At 42.7% G+C, this 22403-nt stretch overlaps 1 protein-coding gene across 3 annotated transcripts in view; it reads right to left on the bottom strand.

Annotated features, from left to right (window-relative positions):
• The window catches only part of cdh8 (cadherin 8), a 93827-nt gene extending 75408 nt beyond the window's left edge, over window positions 1-18419 (bottom strand). Inside the window, exons 1-2 of one of the 3 annotated variants that reach the window (XM_067495000.1) lie at window positions 18183-18419; window positions 15756-16272 (exon numbers count right to left, since the gene is read on the bottom strand). In XM_067495000.1, the coding sequence (XP_067351101.1) occupies window positions 15756-16013 (258 nt within the window). In that variant the 5' untranslated portion in view covers window positions 16014-16272; window positions 18183-18419. The remainder of the gene's footprint in view (window positions 1-15755; window positions 16273-18182) is intronic. The other 2 variants (XM_067495001.1, XM_067495002.1) reach the window with 2 other exon arrangements.
• Window positions 18420-22403: the final 3984 nt, after the last annotated feature.

Below are 22403 nucleotides of genomic sequence, written 5' to 3'. Positions count from 1 at the left end.
ATTCAAAATGAGATAATTAAAGAGAAGTCTAGTGTTTCTGCATCTGACCAATGATCGTGCTGGACTGACATTAATTGCTTTATTGACATGGGTGACTCATGTTTGCCAGAGGTCAGAGTGTTGATGCGCTGTGTTTGTGGCTGCTTTGATGTTGCCGAAGACTTGAAAACTGGACTTAAAATACATGAAAAAATAAATGCATTTATACACTTTTTGAATCCAGTCTTTGATTTATAATTCAACAGAGGGAATCTTCTGTTGAAAAACACTAAGCATGGCTGTACTGTGAACAATGTTAACAAACCCGCTGCGTATTTAAAAGTGACTTATCTCTATTTCACATTTCACTTTGCATCCAGTCGCTGCCATCGATGGATCTGTTTCTGCACGTTTATCACTTTTAGACATTTGTTTTGTTTTCACACTATTTTCCAACTCTTCTGTTTCACCACGATAAGAACAGAAAAAAAAAGAAAAAAAAAGAAAAGAAAAGCTTTATCACTAGTCAAGACACAATGTGACATGCAGGTTACACAAACAGCTTAAATATTCCATCACAATATGGATAATTACTGATATTTCTGCAGCTCAACTACATTGCGGGACGCAGTGGAGTGAAACAGTGAATTTGTATCCTTAATAATGTTTGGAATTAATTAAAATGCAAAGCAATGAGCCCAGAGTGCAACCACAGGTGGTGGTGAAGAGAGCCCAGTGAGAGCAGGCGGGATCAGCGCTGGCCTCCATAACTCATGTCCATATAACGGATGATTTTTAATTTTATTATTGTTATTCATATTATTATTTATTTTTTTTGCCACCACTTCAATGAAATGAGTTTGCCATTTTATACAACAATTTCCTGTGTAATATCATTCTGTCAATAAGTAATTACTTGCTTGGCAAATTGCTGTGCAAAATGTTCATCGGAGGGGAGAAGATCCATATCAATTGTTCATTTGCATAATGCAAATGAATCCATGGAGAGGAAAAAAAACAACTTTGCTGCCATCGCTGACAGTTGGAAACCAGCACTGCTGCTAGAAAAAGCGTAAGTGCCTGTAGTACAGAGCAGCACAAAGGTCTGTACTAAAAAGGAGAGTGAACTACGTCCACTGGCTGATGGAGCAATTTTTTTGTTGTTGTTGTTGTTTTTTTTTGTTTTTTTTTTCAACTGGTGGGGATGAAAAAAAAAAAAAATGCTACTTTTATTTCACAAGTGGTGTGGAAGTTTGTGAGCCGTTGTCCATTCGTTGCAGCTCAGGCGTTAGCAGAGGATAAGCTCCCTGCCGCTCCATTAGGCTTTTTCCTGATAAAGTAACACCATTTTAGCCCCCCGTTTACTTAATATGCAGGATCCAGCCCCGACTATTTGCTTCTAATCAACTGATAAGACGAAAGGCCTTTTCCACAGCCCCTGGAGGATGAAAACCAAACTCCTAATGGTCATTAGTAGCAATTATGTTCCGTAACCGGCACACCCCTCTCCACTTTTGCTGCGCTGGCTGCTTAGGCGCACATGTATCCAATGTGGACACAGGGGACACCGGATGCAGCTCACAGCATTTTATGCTACACTTTCATATGCTGTGGCCTGACCACAGCTGCTATCTGATGATGGATAAGTTTGGTTTCCTGTTCGATTGCCTGCTGCGATTGTGATAAGTTGCTATTTGTGCTCAGAAGTGCACAGTAGTGACAGTGCGTCTGTGAGTTTGTTGTATTGAAAGCCTGGTTACAGTGCATCAATTGCTGTATGACTCAAAACACCGCACTATTCTCCTTCACTCTGAAAGCATCATTAAGCCAGCACTCTGACTTTACTGTAATTGCAGCATTGTCAAAGGCATCTTGAGGACACTGCATGAAACTCCAGTGTAAGTCCACCCCGGCAAGCGGCAGCACCTCCCAATTAGCCAACTCAGCTCCTTTGCTACAGAATTCAGGAGACTTGTGATTTTTATGCAAAACCACCAAGATCAAACGGCCTCCACCCTAATCCCCGGAGTTGAACCTTGGGAGTGTGATTTTTATCGACAAACGCCAAGCTGGTGCAGAGCTCGATCCCATTACATATTCACAGAGACCTTTTTGACATGCATTTTCCCTCCGCACCGGTGATGCAACAAACGCTGGAATCCTGCTCCCATTTTTGCATTGTAAATGTTAACACGCATATTGTGTGCAGGAAATCCTGCTTGAGAAAACCTGATGTGAATCCTCCCTTGATCCGGTGTCGTATTTGTTGAAGTAATACTGCACACTCAGGTACCCGCTGGTTAAATCCCTCCATCCTATTTTCATTTGTGTGTCGGACAGGATATGATCCATTTATGAATCCCTGGAGAGCATTTCTAAGAAGTTCTCGTCGATGAATAACTGGATAAGAAGTGGTGATACTGTGGTTATTATGACTATTGTTGAGCTAAACTGACATATAAATAGAAGCAACATCACACACTCAATCCATTGTCTTTATGTCTGTGAATAGCAGCATGAGGACGGTTAGTGTACTTTAGAATTCAGCTGTGCAAACAGGACAACATAGCCTCATACACAGGAAAGCACACACAGCACTCAGCGGTGACGAGGAAGGCCATCGTCAGAAAACTAATAAAGAGGCAGTATGTTGCTGTGGTGCCGTAATTACACATCCCAGGCTATCAGCGAGGTATTTATTAGAAAAAAAAACAAAAAAAAAACACCAGGCATCAACAAAGAAGTAAAAGGTCAAGACAGATATGCCATTAGCATTTTGACTGCACACACCATGTGCTCACACAAACACTGACAGAAATGCATGTGTGTATCCACAGACATACCAAGAAGATAATGTCATGTTTTCTTATCTGGCAACTCAAAGAGACACACAGACCATACGTGTTTGTGTTTGCATGTGCATCTGTGTTAATGTGCACGTGTGTTACTATGTGCAGAGACAGACGCTTATTAAAATGCCTCATCTTGGAAAGTGGTGATTGTAAACAATATAACCCTAAAATTATACTGTGAGGCTCAAATTGATATATTCTTTGGTAAGTTATTAACGATTTCTATCGATTTATTTTTAGTTCTCTTTATTGTGTTCATTACAAGTTAGAAAAAGAAAATCTTTTTTTTTTTCAAACTAATTTTCTATATGGGTCTACAAAGTTCGGTGTGCAAAGAACCTTTCAGTGTTTGGAATGTGAAGCCCTGAGACCTCACAGCACGGCAAAGACTTTAATTTGACAACACAGGGGCTGCTCTGTGACTAAAAAGTAAGAAATAAAGCAAAGTTCCATGAAATTGTGCCAAATATGACTTTATGACACCTCAAATTAATGAAGGGGCATTAATGCTAATTAAGCCGAGTCTTTTCTTCGATTTTTGTTTGAACTTGTAAAATGCCAATGTCGCGCAAACTTCCTTATTTTTGCAGTTTCTAAACCTTTCAGCAATCTATCTACCATGTTCCTAACTGGGTTTGTTGTTGTTCGTCTTATCATTTGTGAACTTCAGCAACATAAACTAATGACAGAGATTACATTTAAGGCAGAGGCTTTGGCAATGATTTCTTGAGCTTGTGTAAGCACCGGAAATGAAAAATAAATAGGAGGCAGACAAACAAAACACGTGGGTCAATGCGAAACAATGAGAAGTCTCTTACAGATAGACTTGTGCCAATCAGCCACCTGTACCATAACCTGCGAGCATCCAAAGGGGGGCAGGGAGCTTAAGAAGCAGAGTGAGAAGGAGAATGAGAGCACCAACCAAGTTTTTGCTTTGCGTTATTCAGCTCAGGCCATCACTGAGCACAGGATCCATAAATGTTGAGAGAAGAGTAGTGAATGTTCTACACGTGTGGAAGAGCAGAAATTTTCTATTTTTTTTTTCTTTAAATAAAGCTGTTAATCTTTACAATAAATGCATCATTATATGTGGTACTGATGAATCAGTGGCTGTTAGATAAGCTGCAAGATGATCATTGACAATCTCAGCCACATCTAAACAACAAGACAGTAAGTGCACAGAACAACGCAACAATGCATCTAATTATCTATAAACAATACACAGCATATGTCCCGATTAATCATGACGGTATTGACTGTAGACAAAATCAGGTGCCCTCAAAATGGAAAATACTCCAATCAGCCACGACATTACCAGTGGGGGTATCAATAATGTCATGGAGGACCAGGGTCAGCAGACTGTAGCTACACAGCCCAGTACGCATTAAAATGTGATACACTTTGTGCACAGCTGCTACACGTACACAAAGTCAATATTCAAGTAAAAGTGCAAATATTTAACGAACATTGCAAATATTCTCCACTACAAGCATCACTTTAAATCTTTTACTCAACTAAGAGTAATAAGCAGATTATCGACATTTTACTTGAAGTACAAAGTAAAAGTACTCGACTATGAAAATAACGTATTATTTATTTAATACTGATTATTGTAATATACGGTAAAAGATGTACAGTAATTCTTAAAAATAAAGGGTCCAACATCAAGAAATACATCAACAGTTGTTAGTTCATAATATATGTATAAAAAAACATTATATTTTTATATTAAAACTAACAGATGATTTTAATGTTGTGGCTGTATGTGCCTGGGTTCATACCTTTAAATACCTGAGACAACATTAGATTTAAATCATACTTTATGATTTTTATTCTTTAATCAATTGTCAGACCTATTTAATTTCTTTTTCTTCATGCAAAGTTACCGTGAAAATGCAATTAATATGCTTAAGTGTTCCATATTTGTCTTTACTTATCACTGCACCTATTATAGTGGCCTTTTTATTATACCAAGCATTGGAGCTGAAAAGTGAGTTCTCAGAATCCGAGGATTTTTATCTGCCAAAAAAAAAAAATAAAAAATCCTCTTCTAAAAAGTCCCATTTAAAAACGTGATAGGATTTTGATATTACATATTTACAGTGACTTTAGGCTGCCTGGTATTTTGACAAACAGAAGAGATCTTCTCTGTATATTAGTTCTCTTATCTAAGATGGGAAAATTTGAAAGCCTAATACCTCAAAAGCAGTCAGAATGCAGATAGAACCTTTTAATTCTAAGGTTACAAATGGGAGGGCTGCACAGATTTCGATATAGGAAAACGAGCCATCGTGTGGCCGCTTCTATCCAGATGGAGGCTACAGCGGTTTAAGGTTCGGCCCCATGTTGTTTATCCCAATGACAAACTATTTGAAAACCTACGGGGCCATTAAAGTATTGCTGCCTCATCCCAGCTGCACCACGTCTTCATCAGCTAACAGCAGCAATGTGGCTTCGTGACGCAGATAAAGCATAGAAGGTAACATCAAAAGGGCACTGTGCCATTTGGCAGAGTGTTTCTCTTCTCAGAGGCGAGGAGAGTCATCTCATGAGACTCAGATGGGGTTTCCCTCCAAGACACAGCTCTTGGTTTTTGTGAAATCTAAAGCATCTTTGCACGTCTTGGTTTCACTGCTCAGTACTTGAAAAGAATTTCATGAAAGACTAATATTATTGACAGTGATGTATTTTGGATTTTTAGTTGAATGCATTATTCAAAGTGCATTCTTAATTGCACAAGTGGATATGAAAACCAGCTTTCATTGTATTTTAACTGTTATTCAGCACAGTTGTTGTTGTTTTTTTTAATGTACTGCCAAAACGAATAATAACATAAAAAAACGAAGGAAGTACAGTGCAGTTGTAAGGACGTTGCACTCTATGGTGCAGACACACTGATTTGGTGAAGTGGAAACTCCAAATTGCCTATAGGTGTGAATGTGAGTGTGAATGGGTTGTTTGGATGCGTGTTAGCCATGTGATAGATTGGCAGCATGTCAGGGTGAATCCGGTGTTTTGCCCAGTACATACTGGGACGGTCTCCAAGCCCACCCCCCCCATGATTCTGAATATGCAGTAACAGTTAATGGATGGCTGATATTTACTGCATGACGCACTTATGTCCCTTATGCACCTACATAGAATTATTGGAATAAATGTAAGAAATCAGCACAAATCCTTATTTGTGTTGTTGGTTGGAGAGTAAAAGCAAAAACGTGCTCTCTCTTCCCTTTAAGGGAATGTTTTTGTTTCCGTCGGTGTTGGCCCAGCTTTAATTTAAAATTATCTGTATTGGCCATAAAAAGCCATGTAGACACATACAGTATCTCTTCTATTTCTACAGCCTCACAGACAGTGTGGCGTGGTATTATTAGCTCTAACTCCATTCTGTAATTTGAACGCTCCATTACTCCATCAGCTGGTGGTGTACTAAGTGCTGAGGTTACAGGACTATTGTTACTCTGAGTTTTGACAGTCATTTGCCGTCACCAGAAACATACCAAAAGAAACAGCCAATGGTAGTAAGATCCCACTTCTTTGCAAAATGTTTTAAACACAACACTGTGCAGATGCTGCCAGTAACTCAGAGGGTGCTTATTTACAATGATCAGAAACTAGGCTAAGCAAGGAGGTTTCTACTTTCAGAGAAGAGGCCAGGAAGCCCAGCTTACTAATGTCTGGGGGGTATTTCTGGCTTTTATTTGATAGTTTTAAGTGAAGACTAGAAGGGAAACATGGGGCAAGAGGTGTATAACATGCAGCAAAGGTCCCCCGGCTGTTTTTTTTTCTTCCTGGTTTCTGTGGTAAGATGATATGTGCTGTAACAACTGACGTTTTTAACAATGAAATGGATGAATGAATGAGCTAAAATCAAATTCTGGATCAGCAGATGTCACAGCGTGTTAACCATAATTCACCGTTGGTCATTTTAGAAGAGTTGATGACAAAAACGAAAATATAGGAAAACACAAGCCTTTGTCTTTAGGGTTAAAACTTATAAAACGTGCTCTAGTCGAGACCACCTGACCGAGACCAAGACCTAGGCAGGGCAAGACCAAGACTCCATGACCAGACCAATTAAATCTATATCCATCCACATCATTAATGTAGTTTTAATGTTTGGATGTTTTCATTGACTTTCGTAAAGGTTATCTGCAAATTCCACTTATTTGTGCAGCATTTGCTTCGTGTCTGATCTTCTTGGTCTCGGCTTGGTCTCGATATACACTAAGGCCTTGGGCACAGTTAAGTGGTCTTGACTACAACACTTCTTATAAAAAGAAGTGTGCCTGTTGAGGAATCCACAAATTAATACAAAAATGTTTTTATTCTGTTTGAAAAAAAAAAAACAGAGAGGAAAATGGTAAAATGGCCACAGTGCTCTTATTCAACAAAACAAAATGGTTTCAGTTCCGCGAAACAACACACCTTTTTCATGGTTGCAGTTTAATCATATGCTGAAACTACTCTTCAAGGTTTAATCTTGTATGACCTCATCATCAAATCTTAAGCAATCAACCTACACAACATTCAAACACAATGATAACTTAACTAAATGTTCGCACTCCTCCAACATTACAGCAGTCCGGGCTTTCATGAAGCTCATCTGTGATGATGTTACACTAATTGGATGTTCTATTATTCATAAAAGCAGAAGTTTTTCTTGGAACTCTGCATTTCATTAAAACACAATAGAGACTACTGGGTGTTAGCGAAGATTTGTTAATATTTCATCAGATAGACCACTGGTGCGTGTCCAGTCCACAAGCAGAACAACAAGCAGTTGCAGCTCGGATGAAGGCAATTAGCCAGACTTCGATAACAGACGGCCTCTAGCCCCTAAAAGCTTTTCACATGTTTCTGGCATCCTCCATTCAGTGTCCCTCAACACCTCATTTCGTTGCCATTGAGAGAAGAGAGAGCGGCTGAGAGAGGCGACGTAACATGCCGTGTCGCTCATTGTGCACGTGGTACCAACAGACAACACACACACACACACACACACACACACACACACACACACACACACACAGGATTCTTTGGGAACAATTTCAACATCCTGCACGCTCGGCCCTGATTCCCATTAAGCATTCATGATTCATCTTGATTTTATATTATAATGTTTTGAATTTTTCATGTGTCTATCCCCCCCCCCCCCCCCCCCCACCCCCAACCCCCCTCTCCACCCCCTTGTCTGATCTGACAGAAAAAAAAGAAGAATTAATCAAACATTGGAGGAAGGAAGAAAAGAAAAAAAATATGTGTTACTCTCACACACAAAGAAGTGTGTGCTTCCATCATCACCACCTGCTTGTAACATCCAGGGTATTTTCGTTCTTGAAGTCAGTTCATTTATAAGACTCAGGCTTGATGTATCATGTGTACCTTGGAGACACTAGCACAAGGAAGAGGAATTATTAGATGGATACAGGTGTCTTCACAGGTAGTGGGTAAGTAAAGGTGGAGAATAAAGTATGGGGTTTTGTGTGGGTGCTGCCCTTTTACGTCCACACCCCCTCCTCTTTTGGTTATTATTTCTGCTATCTTTTTGTTCTTTCGGCAGAAGGGATCATTAAACCGAAATAATTCATTTGTGAGAAAGGTCAAAGCCACAGTCTGTTGGCACCCAGATACCAGAGTTAGGAGTGGTTTCATTGAGAGAGAGAGAAAAGGGAGCAAAAGACGGAGCCATTGATTCGTTTTGTGTGTGTGTGTGTGTGTGTGTGTGTGTGTGGTGTTGTCAACTCGGTGATTGAGGCAAGCAGGGCTCTGCCTTCTGCTCAGCAGTGATGATAATCATCTTCTTTAATACCAGTTATAGGTGAACACACCAATCTTCAAGTAAATGTCACATCCACTGTTTACTCAGGCCACTTTGTTGTTATTGTGTTGTATGAAGCGGGTGAGGAAGCTAAGCAGGTGCTCGGGAGGCAGAGTCAGGAGGCGGAGAAAGAGGGTTGTCATCTTTTAAGTGCCAGAAATAGGCACTCATCCCCCCCCCCCCACCAGCCTTGCTCCAAAACTCCCTCCCCATTGTCTCTCCCTCTCCAGCCCACGTGCGCTCCCAGCAAACCGTGAAGCCAAATGCACATCCAGTTGCACAATAACTACATCCATTCTTAACAAGATTACTCAGCAGTCCCAGTTTGGCTGATGGGACGCGTATGGGAGCAGAGGCGCATGGATAAGCCGCCTGCAGCATTTCACATACGCTGGGCTCTATCCATAGGAGAGGAGCTGCCTGGAGAGTTGAGCCAAGCATCGAGCCCACAAGAACAGGAGCAGGAATACTTTGCTGCTACTGCTGCTGCATATGCCCACAACTCCAATGTTAGAGGCAAGGGCCAATTAACAGGTTTCAGATAATCATAATCTTTTGATTTGAATAATCAGATTTGAATAATTGCAACCTCATTCACTGCTACTGATCCTTGGCCAGTGTTTTGACTGGAAAACGCAGTCCAGCAAGTGTGCAGAATGTCCAACATCAGGCTCTTTAATGTTGCTTTAATTTAGTCATCTATCACTGCCTGTTTAAAATATGATTATACACAGGCTGCTGTTTTGTTGGAAAAATCAGCAATCATTTAAATGTCAGCGCAACACAAAGGCCAAGACATTTAAGTCTGTTAAATTGCAGGAAGGCATCTCTTGATGCTTCCAAAAAGCTACAATTCAAACAAAGCCAAGTTTCCCTATTTTGAAAAGCAACCAGACTCATTTGGCCATCTTGCACGAGCCGAGCATCTGAGGTGAACTGCTTTAATTCCTGTAAATTAGTTAGAGCAAAGTTCAAGGCAGAGAGCCAGACGATTTAGCCTTCATAAGTGTTCCACCTCTGTACGACCGGCCCCGGCCAAAGCCCAGTGCGAATGAGAGAGGCAGAGTAGAAATGAGAGCAGAGAGGAAGGAAAGCAGCACGGTTGGCGAGGGGAGGGGGCTTCCCCTGGATTTACACTGGAAGAGTTTCACACCATTGACTGAGAAACGCTGACATGGGAGAGGGCTAATTGTGGCGACGCAGTCCAAGGTGAAACCATAAAGGGGCCATTTGCTTTGAATTAGCACTGATGTAGAAGCTCAGGAAAACTGGCCCCTGTGTGAGCTACTCGCTGTACAACATGGATTTAATCACGCTGAGCCACAGATGTGAGTGATAGCAACGAGCTTGTTATTTTGCTCAGGGACTCTGAAGCCGAGCGAATGGATGTGCTTTCCTGTTAAATTATTATTGCAGCTGATGCATGTACACAGGAGAGCTTCCGGGGATCGAGGCTCGTCATGTGCCTCCTCGCGATACGCTGAGCCGAAACATGATTTCAGCTCCCTTATGAAAATACACAGGGAGAAAATACAGTATTTGATTTAGTGCAACAGTCACCAGGTAAACCACGCAAGAGGAAAGACGGGACACTGTGAGCTGTGTACGCTCCGTGTTTAGACGCGTGGGTGTGTTTAGAAGAGACATAAAGTCGGGGAACAAAGTGAGTGATATTTCAAAAATGACACATCTGCCACTGGTGAAGTGGGTGAGTACACTCATGTAGTATTATTGTCTATTCCAAGATCACTGACAGGCTGGTTTCAAAAATATAAAAAAAATAAAAAAAATAAAAAAAATAAAAAAGCTAAATTACTTGGCAATAACATACAAGATACAACCAAAGCCAATGCTGGGAAAGTAATGATGCCAGTGAAGATGAGATCACCTGTAAATGTGAAATACCACAGACGTCAGGCTGCAATTTCTGTTCTAAACACATCTTGAGCAGTTTAGAGAGAAATCTTTCAGAAATATGATTCGCGCTGACACCCCAGCAAATGTTTGCAAAGATACACCGGCTATAAAGCTCCATGGACACTGTGTATTTACTGTTGCACACAGCCCTCATGTCTAAATATACTCCATCCAAGCCTGTGTCCGCTTGTCTCATTGCGGTCCATAACACTCCCGAATGGACTACTGTATGACACATACACATGCGCAGCTTGTTAATGGGAACCAGGACGACAACACAAAGCCATAGACAACCTGTCAAGCTCTTCGAGGGCAGCACTAATGTGATCCCACAGCTCTATCAGAGCCACCGCTGGGGCCTGTGTTTTATGAGATACCGAAAGGGACAGACAGAGGAAGAGGCAGGAAAGGAAGAGGGAGACTGTGACCATGGCCCATTGATATAATGCCCCCGCCGACGTTAGTAATATGCAGTGCAGGTGAGACTCGGAGGGCGGGGGGGTGGGGGTGACAGAGCACAGACGAAGTGGAGGACAGAGAGACAGAGGAGACGCTGCTAGACTACAGCTCAATATAGATCTTTATGGCACTGCCTGGAGAGAGAGTCCAAAGCTGTGCCTCCTGGAGTTGTGGTGGGTGTGAGAAATCAAATGGAATGAAATGAAGTTCAGTAAACACCGACGGGCTTTCCTGGATCCCTGGATTTGGTGACAGCTTTTTGATTGAAACTATATGGCAGTAGTATAAGGCAGCACAACCTGTGTACAGTATAATTTGGGCCACATGCCAAAATGTATAATATCCGAGCCAATGCTTGTAATTTATGCATCATAATGGCTATCAATCACTGGCAATAATTCGGCTAATACTCTTGTTAACTCCTGGTCCTCATCCATCAATCAAAAGGTGGAGCCAGATATCTGCTCAATTGTTGGAGCAGGAGTAAATGCAGATTGAGAGAGGGGTGGTGGGGGTGGGGGTGGTGGTGGTGGGGGGGAAATCAGAGGCCACATCAATGCCACTCACTCAAGAAAGGGCACTGAGCCTTCATCCGTCGTAAACCAGCAAACACCAGGGCATCTGGCGGTGCCACGAGTCTCAGGCTGCTCCGAAAGCTGCATTCAGGTCTCAATCTCGCTTTAGCTTTGCCTCGCTGCCTCGCCAAAGCCAAGCACTCGGAGAAATTTTAACAATGTCATCGTACCACACCCCGTCGGCCCTGGAGGCAAGCTTACTTGGGCTCAAGAGCCACTCTGTCCATAATCGCCCCATTGCAGAGAGTTTGAGAGAAACAGAGAGGAAGAGAGAGAGAGATAGAAAAAGAAGGGCTGAGGTGGATGTTGGGGGTGGGGGGGGTGGGGTGGGGGAGACAGAGACAGAGCGAGAGAGAGGCAATCCAGCCTAACAGAAGTAGCTTGCATCAGTATTTATAGACTGATGTCCCACATCTTCTACTAGCAGGACAAAGTGCAGAATGCAACAAGAGCAGCGAAAAAAGGTCTGAATTGAATTCGGAGAACCATCTCAGATAAAGATGGTACTGTAGGTCAAGATTGAGCTGCTAAACACACAAAAAAGTAACTCGACAACTTTAGCCTGCCTCACACTGAGCAATGAAATTTCTCCTCTGTCCGACTGTTCGGTAACTAAATAAACACATAGTAGGGACACCTGCCTTGTCCAATTGAATTGAGCCGTTGCAGACAAGTCAGTACTTGGACTGGCTGTTCAATATCACTTATGTTTAAGAAAATTAGCCCGGCTTCTAGACAAAAACACCCTGCTGACGTGTGTTACACCACCAGTGCTTGTTGTTGCTGGGGATCCTGTCAGCCAGCTTGTTTGTGTGTTGCTTCCCCCCCTTGCAAACACAAACCTATTTGTTGTTGTTGTTGTTGCTCTTGTTGTTGTTATGGACATATTCATTTTCTTTACAGAATTGACAATCAAAGATTTCATTCTGTCCGGATTTGTCCTTGCACTCTTGCACTTCGGCCCCGACATTGATGAATATTAATGGTTGATTATCAATTCTGTTTGTGGGGACCACATCTTCACTACAATTCCCGCAGACTGGAATCCATCATTATTAATCCTCACAAACACACATGCACGCACACACACATATGCTAAATGATGACTGGGAAGTAAAAAAGAGTGGAGAAAAGTTGCGTCTGAGGCTGTGAGATATTCCGGCTCCAACCGCCATCAATCTGCCTCACACTACAAAGAAAACACATTCCGCTTTCTCTTTAGTGCAAACACAGCAATTTGTTCACTGTTTGTCTTTTGTTCTAAGGCGATGCTTTGCCTTTAATAGCCCGATGTAAATGAGTTTCTTCTTTGTATGTTTGAATAATTGAAATAGCTTTGATTGAAGAGGCAAACTGTCGGAAAAACAGGGCTGACACTGCAGAAGTTCTAGATAGGCCTCATGCCAAACTGAAGAATGGCAGCAACTCTACAAACTACACAACTCTTGTTTTATTTGAAAACCAAGGCAACACTTTTCCATTATGCTTGTGCAACGGTGAATCAAAAGCCGCATTTCCTAAAATTACCCTCTGCTTGTCTTCCAATAGTCTACATAAGAGTCTGCTCTCGCTCAAGTGGCATCTCCACTCGGCGTCAACAATGAGCATCCCTTACTTCAGTCGGTGGGAACGATACGTTCAAGCCTATCTACCTTCACACTCCATTTGCCTATTTCTGTTCTTAATGACAGGTTATTTCTGAACCATCCCTGGCTCATGATGAGTAATCCTAAAATCCGTTCCAACACCGTGTTCGTTTTAAGCTACAGCCGAGCAACAAGCTTTCACAGCTGTCTCCCCTGCTTCACTTTAACAAGTACTGCATGTCTGCCTCCGAGACGCCTACGGGACTGACGGGGGCTGACGAACGCGCCGCTCAGTGAATCACAATGTCAAGAAACGATGCGCCGAGGAAGAACAGCGAAAGGGAAGGGTGCTGTCACGCCTTGTGGCCGTCCTTCTCACTCTTCTACACCCCCCCCCCTACCCCCAGCCACTTTCCTGCATTTATGCTAATAGTCTGTGCTGAGAGAGAACACCAAGAATGACACGCCATTAAAAATCGATGGCACAATCTCTCTCTGTCCCTCTCACAAACACTATCTCTCACTCTCAATCCCAATATTGCTGTAGTCGAGGGGGAGTCCGGTCACAGACAAAGATTGGGGATGCAAGTATAATTAAACCTCAGAGTGCACCCGCAATAATAGAAAGAAAGAAAAAAAAAATGATGGGATGGAAAGAGTCTAATCTTGGCCTGGACTTCCTTGATAATCAGCCCACAACCACAGACACAGGCGGCCTCACACACAGTGGATGAAATTGTGCAAAACACACACAGAGCTGCGTGACCCATTTGAATCACACCTCCCACCAAATTGTTTCCTTTTTTTTTTTTTAATTAAGCATGACAAACACATCGAAAGGGGGAAGCCAGAGAGACCAAGAGGGGGAGAGATTTATATTCTTAAACCAACACGGTGCCATCGTGCTTTAACTTATCGTAGCTCTGCCAGGCATTCTCATGAGCACTTAACCTTGCAGTGAAAGCAAACCACCATCATCGGCTCGCAAAAGGCAAGTCGCGCTCTTCCTAGCGCACAGCTGACCTCCCCGCCCCACTCTGGCCCATGCCCAGTCTGTCAACAACAAGATGCTTATGCATAAGACTGATCTATTGTACAGTCAAGAGTGTTGCAAAACATTTACTGAGGCACAGAGAGGGAGCGTTGTGCAAGAACTGGAACTCGAGTTCATGCTAAGAATCCTCTGCTGACACTTTGCCGTTAACATGTTGATCATTCTTTTTACTGGGAAATGTTTTTGTCCCATTTTAGCTTTTGTTTTAAAAAAACCTTTTAGGGTTAAGCATCTCTGAGAAAACAAGGTGATCCGTTAGATGTGCGCTGCTCAATTTAACCTTTGAATTCCATGCTCACATTTGGTCACTGTAGCCCTGGTGAGTGTTTGTTAGTTTCAGCCTTCTGATGAGCAGCCATTGTCAAATCCAGCAGAGGCTGCCTTAATTGACTCGCCTGAAAAATTAATGCATCACTTAACAGCATTTTTGTGTTCGTATGGTATTTAGAAAACACAGGTGCAAATCTCACATGGTGGCGAATATTTAATTGATGCAGCCACATGACAATATGGCGCTGAAAAATAAAAGAGACAGGGGAGGAAAAACTATTTACTTGGGCCCCAAGTGACTTATTTTTGCTGTGAAACAAAAATTCAAACAGCTTTTTTTTTTTGCTTGAGCACTGTCAGGTGCCACTTGTGAGGGGTTGAAAAACATATTTCAATGTATCACTATAGCAGTATGTCATAAACAAGAAAGGCCTAACCACCAATTATCAAATATTAGGCACTGTTTGCGAAAGCTATTATGAACAAGATCAAATATTATGCTTGATGGCCTGCGGATTGGGTGGGTGACATTCTGTGGGAGGGAGGTGAGGGTGGCTGCCAGGCTGATGCTCCCCAGGTGAGTCCCAGCAATGAGCTGTGAACAAGCTGCTTTGGCCGGGCTGGCCAGCAGCCTTCCCCCTCCCCTGAAACCTGCCTGACACTTCCACACAGGCCAGGGAGCAGGTGGCCCTTAGCCGCAGGATTAGCCCGCAGTTCTGTTCATTACAGAGCTGCAATGGAAAAAAGTAACCGGAACTAAAATAGACCTCTCGTATCCCTGTCCTGCACTGATTCATAAATCATGGCTTTACGGGAGGAAATATCAAAAAGGGGGCCTTTTGCTAATAATTAAAGTTAGTGACGAAAAAAGGTGAGACTCATGCATTTGTGTTATGTGTGTAAGAGAATAATTGGTAACAAAAAACATAACTATGTGTGCGACTGATGCACAGTGTGTTGGATTTCAAGGACATCCAACACAGCAGAAATTGTTGCAACCATTGTTTGATAGGAGTTTAATTATTTCCAAAAGCATTTTGTGATTCCCCCCATCCCCATCCCCCCATCATCGCCTCCTTCCCTATTGTCCCCATATCTCTGTTTCCCCCCTTGACAACCCATACCCTCCCAGTGCCCATGGGGGACACAAAAAAAAAAAACGAATAGAGCATTCACATGGCCGAATTAATGTTTCCACACGATAAGCGAGCTTAATATAATGCTGACAATCACAACACTCACCCTGCCAACTAGAATTGGATCGGGTCCAGAAAATTCCTCCAGCACAAACATTTGATTCCAAACCCATCCTCTCTTGGCGCGGCTCAGTAATCTTTGTCCTTCGCCAAGACTGCTCGCTACTGCTGCAGACCCACCAGTTTGTGTACTTTTGGACTGGCCTATGATAGGAGTCATGGACACGCAGGGAACACAAGTAATCCACACCAGTAGCAAGGACATCCACAGATCCATGAGCATCTCCTCGGACCGCGTTGGCATCCTGTCGTTGTGTGTTTTGCTTGTTTGCCTTACGAGACTCCTCTCTCTTGTATCCCCCCCCCCCACTCCTCCTCTCTTCTGATCAACAGCTCCTTCTTAGATAACAAGAAAAGGTTACTTGTGTCCTCTTTGAACAGCGGAGCTTGCATTCATGGTGTGATAAAGGTCACTTGCATGGCTTGGCATGCCTCCATAGCAGTTGGTGAGGGGGTGAGGCTCGCAGCACAGCATCCATTTGGCGTTATTCCGAGGGGTAGACCTAGAAGGGAGCAATCACAGTTTGTTAGTTGTCTTTTAGTCTTGTGAGGAGCTGTCAGGAGGTGGGGGGAAGAAGAGGAGGGGTGGGAAAAAGAAAGGAGAGTCAAGTTAACATTTGAGCAAACCAGATAAGAGAGAGAGGGAAATGTGATTATAAGGCAAGTAAAAAGCTTTAAGAAAGGGATTTTAAAAACAAGGAAGAAAATGTCATTTCAGAAAATGAAGTGAAGATGTCATTTCATCCTTACAAATGATCTATCTGCTGCAGCAGTGACCCTTTATTCCAATCTTGTTTTCATATTATCCCGCTGCAATTGAACAAACAAAGGGGTACGTCTGTACTCGGAGGCTATCCAGCCCTCAACATCAGATTGCCTTGCTTTAATCTGTTGTTCTGGGGATTATCCTGGAAAGATTGTCAGCAATTACACGTCCTTTATGATGAATGTCTTGACAGAACGTTTTGTGTGCGGAACATCCTTGTCTGCCTCAGTCAAGTTCATAAGACATCAGTGCATGCATGGAGCAGCTTTAGATAGCAAGGCTGCTTGCAGGTGAGCCCTCAATGTCAACAGCAGCGCTGCAGCCCACTGATATCATAGAGATCCAGATTGGATCAATGTGAAGCTATTTGGAGACATGTTGATTTACCGAATAAAGCATGTAATTTACACTGTAAACAGCTGTTTTCTGATAAGGATTGACGTGTACTTTTTTTTTAAATCATGAAAAGACTGTAATCAAACACAAATGACAAAAGTGGACAGAAAGGATGCAGCACACTTCACCTATACAACTTCACTATAGTTGTTGGTCACCAGAATGCAGAGGGGTTAAAAAAGGAGAAAAAAAGCCCAGACACCATAGCTTGGCTGCGAGTTGTCCTCAGCTAAGACTGATGCAGGTGGACACACTGAATGCCTCGCTTTCAGCACAGTGTCAGCGTCAGTTCGGGTAACTTTTATCACGCATAGTGTGGAGTAATACATGGCTCCACCAGTGCAATTTCAAGGACAATAAGCTGTAACGTATTCCACCTGAAGCAAGTGTGGGGAGATTCGAGTTACTGTGACATTCTCCAAAAACCAGTCACCGACCTGCAGACTAAAAAAGAAACCTGTTAAAATACAACATCGTGGCTTAATTTCAATTTTGCTATTAGAAAATGTATTCAACTGGGATTTTCTTCCTCTCTTTCACTGGTTTATCAAGTCGCTATGGTGCGTGATTAGAGCAAGCGGTTTAAGCACCGCGGGGATAGGGACAGCTCCCCGCCACAAAGCAGCCGGTCCAGACGGCTCAGCCGAAAACCAAGCGCCCGGCAGCGGAGGAGCTGGAGCTGTCCAAGGTAGGAAATCCACACACACACACAGACACACACACACAGGAGCGATTCATCCTTGGGTTTCTAATCACTCGGTAAGAAATCAAACCACGGATTAACCCCAAAAGTTTGACTGTGTTCTTTTGCGTTTTCCACCTCAGTCATACTCTGCAACAGATACCGGGCTCACCCAAAATGTACCATCTTGTCTGAAGTTTTTACCCTTTGGAGGAGACAATCTCTCCAAGCAGTCCACCTGCGTGCGTCAGATGTGGCACTAGTGCGCATAAGCGCGGCCGCTGACAGAAAATAAACCGGGCAATAGCTATACGTGCAACTTATATCGCGGCAGAGCCAAGTGAAAAGGGAATAACGAAGCGAACCTAAGTTGCAGACCTTTCTGTAGACTTGCTCTGTCTCCCCGTGTCCTCTCGCTCCCGCAAACGTTCAGGGGAAAAAAATACTGTAGCCCCGCGATGGAGAAAATGGGCAAAGAAGTCCTATGAATCCACATTTACATAAACGCAAATGTGGCAAAACACTGATACCGGTTATGTTTGTATCTCATGTCAGCAGGTTATACTTACTAGTGAGACTTGCATCCTCCTCCGGTGCTGCATCATTTCGCCGTGCTCTCCTTCAAAATACGCAAAAAAAAAAAAAAAAAGTCCAATCCAGTTTCATTCGAGGCAGCGGGGAAATGAGCGAAAAGCGGGTAGACGAGAAGCTACAAAATCCCTTCCTGCAGTTTTTTTTTTCTTTTTTTTAAGGCGGTCTGACAGTGTTGGGGCTGTAGTTGAGAGCTCCGACAGGCTCGCTGGGCGACTGGAAAAGTGAGGAAGAGATGGAGGAGAGATGCACGGTGGCGAAGAGAGCCTCCCCTCCACGGCGCTCATTGGGTTGATGAGGAGCCGGGTCAACAGGCGCGCAAATGAAAGCATGCCGCTCTGCTCAGGCACGGACGCGCAGAGGTTATCCTCTCACATTGCCCGCTATGGCCGCGGACACTACATAGGTGTGCACAGGTAAAATCATTTAATTGGTTATTTTCCCCCCCCCCCTACAGTCTAACTCCTCTCTTTGCCGAGGCATGAGTTGGCCGTCACTTCTCTTCTCTCGGTTATTAGTGAAACAAAATCGGCCATGTGATCAGTGAAACGAAGCCGAGGCTGCTCGTTTACACTGTCATTTGATCGGGTTAAGCAATGAACAGATGGGCACACACACACACACTAACACAGACACACACATGCACTGTGCTCCTGTTGGCACAATGGAAAGTAGAGAACTGTTAAGTCTCCAAGCCCTTACTCTGACTCTTCTGTGCATTCGTTTAAGCGTGTTTTTGACACATAGAGGGAATAAAATAAATGTAAAGCTCACACTATTAAAAGACAAGGAGCAGGGGAAGTGTTCCGCAGGTCTTATTAAGACGGTTAGTGAAAAGGTCATGCTCATCATGGCAAAGCCTCGCTGGATGTGTTTGCGTGTGAGTGTGGAAATGTGTATGTGTGTGTGTGTGAGTGACAGCAGAGAGGCCCCGCTGCTGTCCATGGAGAGAGCCCTCTAGTGTTTGTGCGGCTGCTTGGCACCAGCAACACGGGCCTTCAGGGGAGAGGCCTTTTGTAAGAGCAGCAGGAGAGGATGGTCTGAAACACAAGGGGTTGGTCTCAGCCGGACAATCTCCTTATAACACGTGCACATTCATTTCCAGTGATATCAAGTCTTGCCCGAAGTCTGAAAGAGTTTGAGAGCACAGCAACCTCTTATTGTGTTGAATTGGCACAACAGAGCTGCCCCTCTGAGGATGGGCCTCGCAGAGGCCTTTTGACCCATGTGCCAGAGATTCCAATTAGCAAAGACATCAAGTCTACCATTATTTATTTCTGTACCGTTTAATTTTCCTCCCGCTCATGCTTTGATGTTGCAGCTGTGATTCAGATGGGAGTTCTCCAATCATCTTCTTTAAAAGCTGCTGCTGCATAATACATTAGGCTGTAAATGTTGAGCTATGTTTTTCTTACTCGATATGAATAATGATTTCATTGATGGACAAGCACACTGCTAATGTTTGGAAAAAGTTTAATGCATTATTTAAAAAAAAATAAGGACTGCTCAGTGGCTAGTGTGCGTAAATGTGTTTTTTTTTTTTTTCTCTTTCTGTCACTCTGAACCCTGTTGCAGCTGTTGGCATGCTGTAATTATTTTTAACATGCAGTCTAATCTACTTCCCTCTCCATTACTCAAATGTTCTGCCTATCACAGTTAAAAGCTTTACATTTTAAAGCCCTTTAAAGTTATGTGTGGTACATTCGCAGGAACCTATTAGCAGCAATGGGATATAGTATTCAAAGTGCCTTTTCTTTAGCTTTGAGTTTACACAGTCCCCATGTTTCTCCATTGGTCCAGATTGGACAAACAGAGTGAACCGGACGGCTTGGTCCGGTGTGAGTTTGACAAATTAATGAGCCGAATGACTTGTTAAGATATTATAGAAGCAGAAATATATAACAGAAATATGGTTTTTACATTACAAAGTAGCAAAAGCATCATGAATGAGGCTTGTAAGTTGTTATATATTTTTTTGCATTCTATGGCACTGGTCCATCTTTGCTTATTGTCAAAATTATTAGTTTTAAGAATAATTACGTTTAGTTTAGCTTATATTTGTTTATATAAAAACGCTGTTTAGCCGAGAGCCAAAGAGAACAAAACAACTGAACATGAGATAACAAGACCAAGGTTACAGAATATTTAAGATTATTAATGAAGGGAGTAGAAAAATAAGTTATTAATATTAAAATTTATCATAGACGATGCTAATGAACTACAATTTCTAATGCAAGAAATATTCAAGGTGATACATACAACCTTAGAGAGCTACAATAAATATATATAAATATAAATATACTATAACATTTTTATACAGGATATTTGTCGATCATTGATCATAACAGCTGCTCCGCCATTACACAGTCAACCTGCACTGTCTCACCTCAAACCAGGTGATTTTCCGTCAGTGTCTTCTATGCAAAGACACTGATTAAATCCCAGGCAGGATTTATCTTGGCTCTCAGATGTTATTCTCCACCTGTACCCAAACCAAGTAAGTTGTTGTGTACGCTTCCTCGAAGCTAATGAGGTTTACTCAATAGTTCTGTTGCAGCTGAACATCCTGCTTGTTCTTAAAAAAGTTTATGTGTCACACTAACTTTATGGATCTGTCACAAACTCTACATCTGCATCTTAGAAATAGAAACACAAAACGTTCCAGTGTACCATGTATTTACACTCTGTTAGTAATGTTAATGTTAATCATTTATTTACTGTCGGTGCTTCTTCACTTTAAAGTACATTATTCAGAAATTACAAAATGTATTATTTGTTGCACAGTCTTTGACATCAGGTAAATCCAAACCTCGCTAATCCTTCAACATCTCCTTCTGTGAGCAGAGTTTTGTACAAATGAGAAGGTTCCAGCTTTAAATTTGTGATTAATTCCACTGACATGGCCCCTGCCAGTGATCAAAATATCAGATGGCTTTGAAAAAGGCAAAGTAAGTGAAGGGGAAATGGTCTTTAGAACCCAAGCATCCTCAATCGATCATTAGTTACTGCTTTGTCAGTGGTATTAATCACAGAGCTGTTGCAGTGTGTGCCACAGACCTCCACATCTGAAACTGCACAATAAGTCACCACCACAGGGATTGTTGCTATATGAAGATTTTGTCTCTTGATTTAGATTTTCTCACATGCTATTTTAATCACCGACGTACCACCTAAAGCACAAGATTACACACACTTATAGATTTTCACACCGGACTATTCTCAGTGCAACCACACAAGCCTGTTGTAGCAAGTGTAAACGGCCTCAAAGGTACATTTGTGCAACAGAAACTCTTTCCACCAGCACCGCTCCCACACTCTAATTGGGGCAAGTTTCACACTCAACACAGATCACTCATCTTGATGAACACTCTAACACCAAACAGCCCGTTGGGGTTCTCAACACTGGAGAATATCAGTCAGACGGAGCTCGGTCGCGGAGCCCAGGTCGGGTTCGGCTGCTGGTTGTTGGTTTATGCCATTATTATCATCCATCTATTATCTGTAAGTGTTTATTCTGTGTGGGCTGGGGCCTCTCCCAGCCGTCATGGGGCGAGAGGCAGGGTACACCCTGGACAGGTTCCCAGTCTATCTCCAGGGCACAGAGAGACATATACAGACAGACAACCATTCACACTCACATTCACACTTAAGGGCATTTTTTGTTTTTTTTTAGATTCACCAATCTGACCTAACATGCATGTCTATGGACTGTGGGAGGGAGCCTACCCTGGAGGCACCACGCATGCACAGGAAGAACAAGCCGCGACCTTCTGGCTGTGAGGCGGCAGCACTAACCACTCCACCACCGTACTTTGTTTTGTTTTTGCACTCAATACTTGATGCACCTGTACTTCACTGCCTTTGCTACTGCATGTATTACCTTCGTCAGACTGAACAGTAAGCAGAAACTCACACACACACTGGATATAGACCACCTGTAGGCACACAATCACCGCATGCTCTTATATCTCCCTTTTTCCTTTGTAAGTGTCATGTACTTATTTTCTTCAGTGCTGTGAAAGTAAAAAAAAATAAATAAAATGAAATAAACAGCTTCCAGCCTGAGGCTGAGATAACAAGCTACTTTAAGGTTTTAGCTTGATGCTCTTTCTTTGGTTTGCCGTACTTCATTGTTGAATATTGCAAGTAAAGCCCCAAAACTGTGTGACCACCATCCTCACCTTGACAGATACAGTTGG

The sequence above is a fragment of the Channa argus genome, chromosome 2 (assembly GCF_033026475.1).
Source record: "Channa argus isolate prfri chromosome 2, Channa argus male v1.0, whole genome shotgun sequence".
NCBI classification, from domain to species: domain Eukaryota; kingdom Metazoa; phylum Chordata; class Actinopteri; order Anabantiformes; family Channidae; genus Channa; species Channa argus.
Note: the sequence above shows the minus strand (reverse complement) of the source record. Positions and strands in the feature narration are given on the sequence as shown.